Source organism: Micromys minutus (assembly GCF_963924665.1).
Source record: "Micromys minutus genome assembly, chromosome: 21".
NCBI lineage: Eukaryota > Metazoa > Chordata > Mammalia > Rodentia > Muridae > Micromys > Micromys minutus.
This window is the reverse complement of record NC_137956.1, coordinates 7,398,608-7,411,352: the sequence shown is the minus strand read 5'-3', so window position 1 is coordinate 7,411,352 and position 12,745 is coordinate 7,398,608. Positions and strand designations below refer to the sequence as shown.

At 40.5% G+C, this 12,745-nt stretch overlaps 1 protein-coding gene across 1 annotated transcript in view; it reads left to right on the top strand.

Moving 5' to 3' along the window:
* The window catches only part of UNC13C (unc-13 homolog C), a gene marked incomplete at both ends in the record, with an annotated part of 411,981 nt that overhangs the window by 151,146 nt on the left and 248,090 nt on the right, over positions 1-12,745 (top strand). The window contains one exon of the mRNA XM_080934341.1: positions 9,554-9,632. Coding sequence (XP_080790467.1) covers positions 9,554-9,632 — 79 coding nt within the window. The remainder of the gene's footprint in view (positions 1-9,553; positions 9,633-12,745) is intronic.

The following is a 12,745-nucleotide window of genomic DNA, read 5'->3' as shown; positions in this document are numbered from 1 at the left end:
TATGTGACACCCCCCCAAATGGAGTCACAAGCCCTAAATGGAGAGTCGATGGCCTAAAGTTTGTCTTTTTGTGCCCATTCACTCTAATTATGCCTATGTTTGTATCTTAAATGCTGTGCTTGAGTAAAAATTCTAGAATGCTAGTTGGCAGCCAGAGTCCACCCTTTAAGCTGGGACAATGATGGATTTGTTATTATAAATGTCGTCACATTATGGTTGGCTGTGAGCTCCCAGCACCTTGAACTGAAGTGCCAAGTGCCACTCTTAGGAACACATGCATGCTTCACTGTCACCTCTGATAGTGGAGGAGGGCACATGTCCCTGTGTTAACAGCAGCAAGAACATTTGGATTCAAGAAATAAGGAACTGAACTCTTCTCTGGTGACCCCAGCAGCACACCAGTCACGACAACCATCTGAATCCTGAGAGAGAAAAGAAGTCTGGGGCCATCTTTATATAAATATATAAAACCTCTGCGTGGGTGTGCCTGTATACACGGGCAAGTTTGCATCAATTGAGAGTGATTTAAAAACGAATTCTGCTCATTAGTTTTCTTAAGTCGTATTGTAAAGCCCTATTATAAATGCTAGACATGAAAGTAAATATGTATAGTGTCTGGATTTAGTGAGCCTCTAATCTGAAACAGTCTCAGCCAAGTAGTGAGCTCACCACCTAATGTGTATCCTGAGCAACAGACAGTACAATGGTAACAGGACTGGCTGGTCTTTGCCTGTTCAATTCACCTGTTGAAGAGCCTGCCGTGGCAGCCTGTGTACTCTGTAAGCTTCTTGTCATTTACACAGCTTCAGGTGATCTTTCCTTGAAGTACTGTCATGGTTTACAGATGAATTATTTTGTAACACATGAGTTATTTTGTAACATGTAATTATTTTGTAGCTTGCCAAGCATGAGAGGTAGTCGACTCGAATTGTTCTGAGTTGCAGAGGTGCCAGCACTCTGTCTATCACATACCTGGGAAGGTAAAGGGACAGCTTAAGCTGCTCACAGTGAAACATAAAGGGGGAGAGGAGGCTCCTACTCATATGAATATTTAAAAACTGTACTTCCGCAATACACTATGGCAAATTATACTCCATAATATGTTTATACATTGTATTTATGGGAATCCCTATAGCACTCACTCTGGACAATAGTGGATTAAAACCATAACAGTATTATGTAATTCTAACTCTGAACTAAGAATATTATAGTCCCCTTGAAGCTTTGCAATAACCAGTGTGCCTCTTGTGACCAAAACTTGAATCTGTGGTCTTCTTTGAGGACACAAGGATTCCTGAGCTGATTTTCTGTTCTTCTTACTCTTTGTCAGTCTGTCCTTGAGGTAAGAAAGCCAGAAAAACTTTGCTCTGATTCTACTAAGACAAGCTGTCTTCAACTGGTGCTTGCATGTATCATCGCCAGGAAACTAGAAGCTCCCAAAGAAAGGCTGTGTAGGAGACACATTGTCTACAAACTAGAGGGAGTTGAGTTGGGAAGACCAGGTACCACCTAATAGCTTTCATATTTGCCTTTGGGCTGTGCTGATTCTCAATACTAGTGGGAGAGGTTCTAACTGTTCATTTTTCCCCCAGGGATTAAAATATGCACCAGGCTTCTAACTATAATTAAAAGGAATCTATGACTTCAGTTTTAAGAAATACAGTTTCTTTGCTATTGGATATTTGATTCCATTTAATGACACTTGAATCTAGCCTATTAAGCAGCTGGCCTTTCATTAATTACGAATGATTGTATTTTGCAAACTGAGTGTAAATGGAGCCAGAGATTTCCCAGAAAAGATTACTAAGGGAATTAGCTCTAAGCCAAGGTAAAATTGTACACACAATTTCATAGTTAGTACAAAAGTTTTGACACTAGCTATCTAAGAGGAGACCCTATACCGCATGAGTTTTAATTTAGGGGAAATTGTTTTCAAATTGCAATTGATAGTTAATTATGAGAAGGGGTAGGGGCTGCATATTGTCTGCTCTGCAGGAAACAATGATGTTTGAGGGTTAGCTGGCTACATAAAAACCACAGGATGGTGGAGGTGATGTGGGGAAGATCGAGCCCTAGAAAGGGAGGCACTGTCTAGTTGACAATGTGTTAGACAGTAAATCTTAAAGATATATATTGTAATCGAGTAGTTAGAAGTTATCTCTGACAGCTGACATTGTCCCCAAGCCTAAATGAGAAAAATGGCTGTGCATTCAAAAGTCTTGTTTAGGTTTTCCCCGTAGAAGTAGCATTGTAGCCTTTTCTTTTTCTATGAAAAAAAAAATGATGATTTTTGGAGATTGATGTCTTTTTCACATGTATGTTCCTGAGTGCATGTCTGAGTCTATGTATATACACCATCAGCAATCAGGTTCTCACTGGGGCCAGAAGAGGGCATCGGGTTCCCTGGATCTGGAGTTACAGGTGGTAACCACCTGATGTGGGTGCTGGGAACTGAGCTGAGTAGCGACCACTGAGCCCCCTGGGCAGCCTGCTTTTCGTTATTGGAAATATGGCTTACACCAGCCTTTTCCACCAAAGTAGTAAGCTTTCATACAAAGTATCTCTTTCAGAAAATGCCAATGCCATTAGTTGTTTTTTAAAAGAAAGTATGTAAAGATGAGAAATAAAGAGGTCAGTGCTTCTGGAAATGTGCTTCAAAAGAACATGGTTTGACAGAGAGAAAGGGAAAGAGGGAGAGGGGAAGGAAAAGGGAAGGGGAAAGGGAGGGGAAGGAAGAGGGAGAAAGAGAGGGAGGGAAAGGGGAGGGGGAGGAGAAGGGAGAGGGAGAAGAAGAGAGGGGAGGAGAGGGGAGGAGGGAGGGAGGGAAGGAGGGAGAGAGCCCTGCATAAACTGTTAAGAGGCATTATAGAGTTTTAAGAGGTCAAATGCCCAAGGAAGGAAAAGGTAATTTAGAGAACACAAAGTGTCTCTGACACAGAGGCCATTTATTCTTTAAAATATTATAGTAGTTCACATTGGAGATTTCACCAAAGTCCATAAAGTGGGATGGAGGTCTGGGAAAGAAAATGGAGAAACCCCCTCCGCCGTGACCCTCATTAAGGAATCCATTAAGGCATACAGTATCTCTTCCACAATACATAGACCATCTCTCCGTGTCCTTGATTTGTCCTCCAATACATGAGGAAGAATACTGCTGCCTGGTCTTAAAACATACTTCTGATCACATTGGTCTCACAGCTAAACGCTTATAGCAGGGTGGATGCAGCCACTTCAGGCAGGGTAGGAAGAATCGAGAAGCCAGGTGGAGAATCTGAGTGGTAGAAAAGATCAATGAAAATAAGACAGGCACAATGTTCTAATATTCACAGTTAACGTATGGGGAGTGCAAAAGAGAAGGAATGAGTAGCATGAGGTTCTCACCTCCCACCATGTGAGACCCTGGGGTTGGACTCAGGTTGCCAGGCTTGGGAACTGGCTCTTTACCTCTGAGTCAAGTCGTTGCCTCTCCTGTCAGATGGTAGGAAAGATGAACTTCTGTGTGGTCTGAAGCCCTGGGCATTTCTAGTTTGTGAGCAATAGTCTGGTGTCTCGGGTGTGATTACATGTGGGCTCAAACAGCATATAGCAACTACTGATTAATCCTGTATCAGAAGTGTATCTTCAGTTCCACAGGCCAATATCTATTCCCAGACATCCTAAACAAAATGTCACAAGTGAGGCCTACAAGGTACAAGGTACAGTTGCTGGCTTTACATTTATTTAAGCCTTTTATGTGGAGACGTAGTGGCACATGCCTATAATCCCTGCACTTTGGAGACAAAGGAAAGATGATCACAAATTTGCAGGCACTCTGGGCCACACAGAAAGTCCTAGAAGAGCCTAGGCTGTATGGTGACATCATGTCTCAAAAAACAAATAGTAATAATTTCATAATCTTGTATAGTAGAGCAAGTACTCTACCAGAACACTTCTTTCTTGACTTATGTTCAAAATCACATCATTTTGTCAGGTTCATTGTCACTCACTTGTGACATTTTGTTTAGGATGTCTGTAGTCTAAGTGGCCCCCATGTCTAGCTACAATTGTTGTATGGTAGAGGGCAGCCATTTGTGGAGAATTGGGGCCACAGTAAAGTATGTTTTCTAACCCTAAGATAATGGCTCTCTTGAGATATTTTGAAAGTAACCCAAGATGAGCCAAACCTCTGGGTTTTTCTTGTCCTTAAGCACGAGGACTGAACGAAATAATACTTGAGTAAAGTCGAGCTTAACCACATATCAGCTGTGTGATCTCGACAGACAAGATATTTAACTTCAGTTTCAAGAGCTGTAGGATTGGTTTATTTGTGGCCTTAACTTATCACTGTGGTAGATAATAGGATAATCTAGTCTTATGGTCATTGCAACCTGGGAACTATGAGTTCAAATCCCACCACTGCTGTCTTAGGTAGTTCCTTCCAAATGATTCTGAGGGGTTCTAGGTCTCCCTTTCCTCATTCATAAAATGAGGGTAGTAATTATACCTGTACTTCATAGTAATCTCTTTAAATAAAAGGAAAATGTGCATTGTAAGCACAATGTCAGTATCAGCTGTAATTTATTCATTGTACCTGGCACCTAGTAAGCCCCACATTAATGGTTAACTATCATCTTTAACTAGTTTATTGGTCAGAAAATAATGCATCTACCTAAAATAAGAGCCTCCTTCAGTTGCTTGTCTGCTGGATGTTTTGGCAGCCTCCTCTGACCCCCTCATTACTGAGTCTAGAGAGTTGCAGGACTTAGTACCATACTTGGTCTCTTGTATGGAAGGCCAGCATTTTGCATACCGTTATCTCCAGTACTGATTCTAAATGTTAATCTTTCTTCTCTCTCTCATGGTGAGACTTCTTCTGCAGTGTCTGTAGACTCACAGGATATATCAAATATGTCTGCAGGTGTGTTCTGAAGCCAATGAGCACACTTTATTGCTTTTCACTGCTGAGGATCTAAACCTCATTTTTATGAGTAAGAACTCTCCCACTAAGCTACGCACCTAGCCCAGACTTTCTGTAAGCTTTTGGCTTGCAATGAAATTTTTATTACTACTTGATGGATAAACCCATATATATATATATATATATATATATACATATGTGTCTGTGTGTTTCTACACATATATTATATATTGTATATTATACAATATATACAAATATAATATATATGTACTATACTATAGTAGTGGTTAAATTGTAAAAGTAAAAAGAAACATATACTTGATGTTAAAAGAAATCACCAGCACCTATCTGTATGGATAAGAATTCATTTTAGCTCAAGTGATGGCTCATAATTAACAGTGCTAACTGATCTTGCAGAGGCCCTAAGTTTGGCCCCAGGACCTGCACTGGAAGGCCTTATAACTTTCTGTAACTCCAGTTTGAGGGAATCTGACACCATCTTCTGGCCTCCATGGGTTTTATCTGCATTCATACACACACACACACACACACACACACACACACACACACACACACACATACACACACACACACACACATGTGCATGCACACACAAGCAAAGACACATACAAACATTCACACACACATACACATGCACACACAGAGACACACATATTCACAAGCATACACATAAACACAGAGATATACACACATACACTCACATACACACAGACATACACACAGATGCACATGCACACACACATACACACAGACATGCTCACACATACACACAGGCATAAACAGACATACAGATACTGAAAGATCTTCTACCTTGTACTTATTATCCCACAGTGCTGAGGGTTAGTTGGGTCTTTGTATGCCTGTGCTAAGCCAGGACCATCATAGGAGAGAAGTAGTAGCCCAAGAGGTGTGTGAAACCTCTCAAGCATCTGTCCATCAGTTTAGCTTAAGGTCAGATATCTTTCAGCAATTTGAATCATGTTCTGTAAGAAAACAGAAAAACTGGCTGGAGAGATGGCTTAGCCATTAAAGGCTAGGCTCACAACCAAAAATATAAGAAAAGAGTAAAACATTTTAAAATAAGAATTGATAGGAAAAAAAATACACAATTACACAACTCTCCTGTTTATGCAACCGCTCTCTCAGTCCTTGTCTTAACTGATCGCGTTTCTTGGCATGGCTGTGGCAGCTGTAGTTTTTACAAGTCAGACATTTGAAGTACCTGCAGGCAGCAGTTAGCATGGGTGTGCACTGTTGTGCAAGGTATTAGCTAATGCATGGTTTATATTATTATGGTTCATAGGGAAGAAATGCAGGCACTTCTTAGAATCACAGCCTAAAATTGGCATGAATGATACAGAAAATATTATTGAGACTACTCCATAGCGTGTGAGCTCTGTGCTTATGAGTCGTGGAGTAGGTAGAGCTTTAGCAGCGGAAGATGATTCTAACAGGTTGTTGGTGAGCTTGTGAAGAGGGGTGTGCAAAAATAGATATTTATGGTTCTTTTCTACTCTGCTGCCTTTTAAAGTGCAGAAGGACATTTCATGCTCACACATCACAAGTGAGAAGGTGACATGAGTTAATCTGATCGAAACTCTCTATGATTTATATAGAGATTAAAACAGCATAATTCATGCCACAAATATACACAATTGTTAGTTAAAATAAAATTTTAAAATAGAAAAGACAAAAAGCTATTTTATTATGCAAAATGAACTAGAAGAAAGGGGGTAGGTGAAAGAGGGGGAGAGATAGAAACAGGAGGAGGGGGAGAAGGAAGATGAGGAACAGGAGAGGGAGGAGGAAGATGAGAAACAGAAGAAGAGGAACAGGAGAAGGGGGAGGAAAAAAGGAACAGGATAGGAAGAGGAAAAGGAGTTGGAGAGGAGGAAGAAGAGGAACAAGAGGGAAGGAGGAAGAAGAGAAATAGGTGGAAGAGGGGGGAAGGAAGAAGAAGAAGAGAAAGAGAGGGAAAGGTTGCTGTTACCAATAGCATTTCTTGTGACCCCCCAAATCTGAAGCTTTGATTAACTGCGACTGGTACAGTCCCTGCTCTAGAGTGTCAGTTAGAATATTCTGGGCAATAGCTAAACTTATTTATTTTGGTGAATTTGGGGGTGGGGTGGAAGCAGTTTGCTTTGTTTGCCTTTGGTTTGTTTTCTTGATATGGTACCTCATTCAGTGCTACCCAGAGTTAAAATTCTGGGCTCAACAAAATTATCTTTCTGCCTTAGCCTTCCATTATCTGGGACAGTAGACACAAGCTACATATCTGGCTCATGTGTTGCCATCTTTGCCACACAGTGAGGAACAGGATCGTGGGTCTCATAAAGCATGGCACTTCTCTTGCTTGTCTCCTTTCGTCTATTTTGATCCCTGCCCACATTCAACTCCTTGCTTTATCCTATGACCTAAGTCAGACATGTTCAACCTTTTGACATTGTGATGTGATGTCATCTACAAAGTCTATGGACCATGCAACCAAGGTCTTTTAAAAAGCCTCATACTTTAGAGTAAGCTCATGATTCTGTGTGGGGCTGCATTCAAAGAGAAGCTGATGATGGTCAAGGCAGTTCTTGAGCACAGGCACCTTGCTAGCCTTCTGAAGCATTTTCCAAGCTTCACGTTTATTGTATCATTTGATGCTTTATCTCCAAACTTAGTCATACCTCTACTATCCACTCATTACTGCTTTATTATCATTACTGTTACTATTTTATGAGTTGTATGCTACATTTGATAATTTATTTGATAATACTTTTGATAATATATTTTATGAAAATATATTCCATGAAAGATATTGAAACTAAAACTACAGCCACTGGAGGGGAAAAAAATCCAGCAAGAGAAAATTGTTTTATGTCAAGGTAAAAGGCCACACCAGAGGCCAACTTTGTGTCAGTGGAAAATGGGGCTCTAAAATACCAATAACCTGTCATCAAGTCTTATAGACCGTCATAGAGGCAGAGCTGCCAGCCTGTCTCAATCACCAGGAGCTAGGCTGTCCATAGTGAATGTGCTAATTCTCAGAAGACGAGCAAAGCATCAACAGAGATCTATAGACCAAGTCCACATGAGGAGACACTGCCATCAATTTTAGAGCCTAGCTGGCTGTGCAAAATGACCAGACTTGATGCAGTGAAAGTCATCCTTGGAGCTGAGGTGTGTCTCTGTGGGTAGAGCATCTGCAGAACATGCACAGAGCTCTGGGTTTAATCACCGTATAATGCAGGGATGGCGGCACAGACCTGACAATCTAACACATGGGAGGTAAAGGCAAAAGGCTCAGAAGTTCAGAGTCATTCCTGGCCGCAAAGACATCCTGGGTGACGCAAAACCCTGTCAGAAAACAATCGAAACCGAAAGTGAGAAGCAGAGGCCAACCTCAGCTTACCAAACTCACCTTTAAAGAAACGCAAAAGAGTCTTTCTTAAAATTATTCTAATAGCAAAATGATACATGGTTAAGAACTGTTTATCCATGTGAGGCTCCTCTTCTCCCACTCGCCTTCACTCCACCTGGATAGCTACAGTTTTTAAATTTGAAAAACACCCTTCTACTACATATTCTCTGTATACATAAATCATCACAGACACATACAGGATCACACTAAGCTTGCAAGTATATATTCAACTATATATTGAAATATATCTTCAAATATATTCAGTTTTGCTATTTACACTTAAGCCTTTAAAGATTTATTTCATGTGTCTCTGTGCATCTGTGTCTGTGAGCATGCTAAGAGTGTATGTGTATACACAGAAGTCCAAAAAAAAGGGCAGTATCTGGGCTATCCTCTGCTATACTTCTCTACCTGCCCTTGAGGTAGGGTCTCTCCCAAAACCTGTGGCTTGGATTTTCTAGGCACGTCCTGTCCATCCATCCTCCTGTCTCCACATACTCCTGCCTTGAAGTTCAGGGTGTTTGTGAGACATCTAGCTTCTTGTGGTGCTGGGATCTGAACTCTTGTCCTCATGCAGCAAGTACTCTTATCACTGAGCCATACTGTCAGCCTTATTAAGTATCTACCTTACCTGTTTAATTAATGTATCCTTAGAAATTCTTTTAGTCGATACATTTGAGATGAAGATTTAGCTGACCCAGTCTTTGTTACTATAACAAACTATAAAGGACAACAAATTCTTTTGGTCTTGTGCATTTATTTGTTAGATACATTCAGGTAAAGTAAGGCTATGGTTTTATGCATGAAAGTTTCCCATGGTCCATGCCATTTGTGGCTGAGACTATGCCAGGGCAGCACATGGGACAAAAAAAAATAATAGAACACACACACACACACACACACACACACATATGTTTTAGGCATTCTTGCATTTGGTTATGGTTTCTGTTAGAGACACCAACTTCTATGTGCCTGAAACTTTTGACTCTCCTCTGAGTGATACTGACAGAGAAACAGCAAGTCTGCATAAATCATCAGCAGGGGCAGCAGCTGGAGTTTCACCTTAGACAAAGACCTAGAATCTTGGGTTTGCAAATTTACTTAGGTTTGCAAACCACGGCCTCCAATTTGATACTTCCACAGCCTTTTGTAAGATGAATGGTGGGAACCCATTTCCGTGGGCAATGTCAGTTCAACTGTTGTAATCATTGTTTCCGTGTCCCGTTCAGGGCTGGGCGTGGACTGTACGGTATCGACAGCATGCCTGACCTCCGCAGGAAAAAGACATTGCCTATTGTGCGGGACGTGGTGAGTTACTCCTGCTTAATTCTGCTGCAAACCTTGATGTTTCCTTTGTTAAAATGTCTTTCTCATCGAGAACTTAGCCCATAAATATTTCACAGAGTAAACTATCCAGGGCCAGCATCTGCCCAGCACTAGTACATTCCTCATTTCTTTATGATGAATCTGATGGAAGAAAGAGCTCAAACCTTTCAACTGCTTTTGACATCAGTGGAAATCACAGGTTTTAGTTCAACTGAGTCTATGACTGAGCTAAAAGTACCAAGTAAGCGGTCAGGGCTGAGCTTTGATGTTCAGTACTGGGGAATTATTCGACCAAATTACATAGTTTTAAAGCTTGCTTTTTGTTTGTTTACTTCAACACAGACTTTATAATGGAAACATACAATGATGATAACCAGTCTTTTGACATGTGACAATTGACTCTAGCTAAATTACTAAGCTCTTCCATCAAAGATGGATCCCCAAATCTAATGACATATAACATTTGTGCTAGTCCTGAACGCGACTCTGGAGAACCTAGCCTCTTGTAAGAAAATGTTTGGAGACTGCACAGAAATGCCAAGAACTCACAGTGTTCTATCAATCATTATTTTTAAAAATGCCTAGACCTGGAGAGATTTATAAGTTAAATTCTTACTGCTCTTGAGGAAGTCTGAGGTTGATTCTCAGTATCCAAGTTCAATGACTCACAGAGGCTCTGCCAGAGTCATACAGATACAGTTGAGTATGCTTGCAGCTAACCATTGGACTGAACATGAGGACCCCATTGAAGTATGTAGAGGAAGGACTGAAGGAACTGAAAGGGTCTGCAATCCCATAGGAAGAACAACATTATCAACCAACCAAACCCTCTAGAACTCCCAGGGACTAAAACACAAACCAATAAGCACACATGGAGAGACCTATGGCTCCAGTTGCATATATAACAGAGGATAGCATTGTCTGACATCAATGGGAGGAAAGGCCTTTGGTCCAGTGAAGTTGTGTTTTCTCAGTGTAGGGGAATGCCAAGGTGCTGAGGTGGAGAGGGTGGTTGGGAGAGGGAGCACCTTAATGAAAGCAAAGGGAAGGGAATAGGGGATGGGAGTAGGGGGAAAGGGGATAACATTTGAAATGTAAATACAGAGAATATCCAATAAAAATATAAATAAATACTTATGTAAATGAAAAAATACATTTTTTTCATTAACCTGGGGGTGGGGGGCAATCTGCTGTCCTCTAGTGGCCTCTATGGGTACATGCACACTATGCACATATCTGTGTATGGCACACACACACAGATGCACACACACACAAACACAATTGAAAAAAAAAATCTTAAAAGGAAAAGCCATTCAGAATGATAAATACTCTTGCTGTCAGGTCCCATAGTGAAAAGCATGCCATCTTGGTGTACTGAGCTCCGATGCTTGCTAGCTACACTTGTTGCAAGCTCCATGTGGTGTCACATAGCTGTGACAGCGGCACTTATGAATTGGAGACAAATTTCTAGGCCAAAATAAGTTGAAACTTTCTGCGGGTGTGTAATATACTTAACAGTTTAATATCAAAAGTTACTTTACACAGAAAAATTAATTTTCCTTTTAGCATCAGTGTTCGTAACTTTATAATACCAGCACTATTTGATATTACTAATAAAATCTTCTAAAGGCAATCTCTTTAATTTTAAAATGAAAGTCATGGGGCTGGAAAGATGGCTTCGTGGTTAGGAGGACATACAACTCTTGCAGAGGACTAAAGTTTGGTTCACAGAAGCTATATTAGGTATCTCAGGACCACTTCTAACTCAGCTCTAGGACATCCTCTTCTAGACTCTGTGGACACACACATACACACACACACACACACACACACACACACACACACACAAAATAGATCTCAAAAAAGCTAATCAACTAAGATGGTGTGCTGTGAGATCTTACAGTAGAAAGCATGCATCTTGGTGTGGTTAGTGCAGATTTTTGCCAGGATAGCATGGACACTTTAAAAAAAAACACCAAGAGATCATTGTTTTGCTTTTCCCATTTTTCATATGTTTAAATATGTAAACTTTGTTTCCTTTTGCTTCTGGGATCTTCAGGCCATGGTAAGTGCATTTTCATCTCCTTCATCACTCTCTGCTCTTCTCAGACATACACTGGTTTTTATTTATGAGGCTAGAGAGGACCAGATTGTAGAATAGAGCCACTTGGAAATATGAAGTTTAAGTTCCCGTATGTATCTGCAATCCCAGCACTGAGAAGGTAGGGAGGAATATATCTATCTATATATATATATATATATATATATATATATATATATATATATATATATATATAACAAAAGAAATGTAAGATAAATATAAAAGTAGGAACAAGTTTCTTGCTGGTTAGTTTTGACTGTCAACTTGATACAGCCTAAAATGACTTGGGAAGAGAGTCTTAATGAAGGGTCATGAAGATTAAGTGAGTTTATGGACATATGTGGGGAATTTCCTTGATTGACAATTGATCAGTGAGATCCAACCTTTTGTGGCACATTCCTTAGTAGAGGAGATTGGACGCTATAAGAAGGGAAGATGCCAACAAACCAAGCTCCTATTTCCTTTTTTTTTTTAATTTTTGCTCTTGACTATGATATAATATGACAAACTACTTGAGTTCCTGTCTTGACTTTCCCCAAATAATGAACTGTAGCCTGAAATTATAATCCAAATAAACTTTCGCCTCCCCCACCCCCAAGATGTTCTACCCCAGCAACAGAAATGAGTGAGCATTGTTATTAGGAATGAAGAATACAATTATCCTGGGTTGGACCTCCAGAAGTAAGCTTTACAGTTTAGCACAGTAAATAAAGATGAGCACAGGGTAACGCTAACATGCCCATATCTCATTTGGAATTTTCAGTTTCTAGATTTCTCTGCAGCAGTGCTGTTTCTGATAGCATGGTGTTTGGGTAGAAAGCAGCTAGTGATGGCTACTTTGTAAGCAAGGTATTGAGAATGATGTTTATCTGGGCACCATGCTACTGGCGTGTAAGCTGTGCAGAAGGATGTATCCCCTCAAGATACGCAGAATATTCTAGGAAACACTCCAGGAATCATGCAGTATCTGGTGCGGTTTCAGATCAGCCCCCAA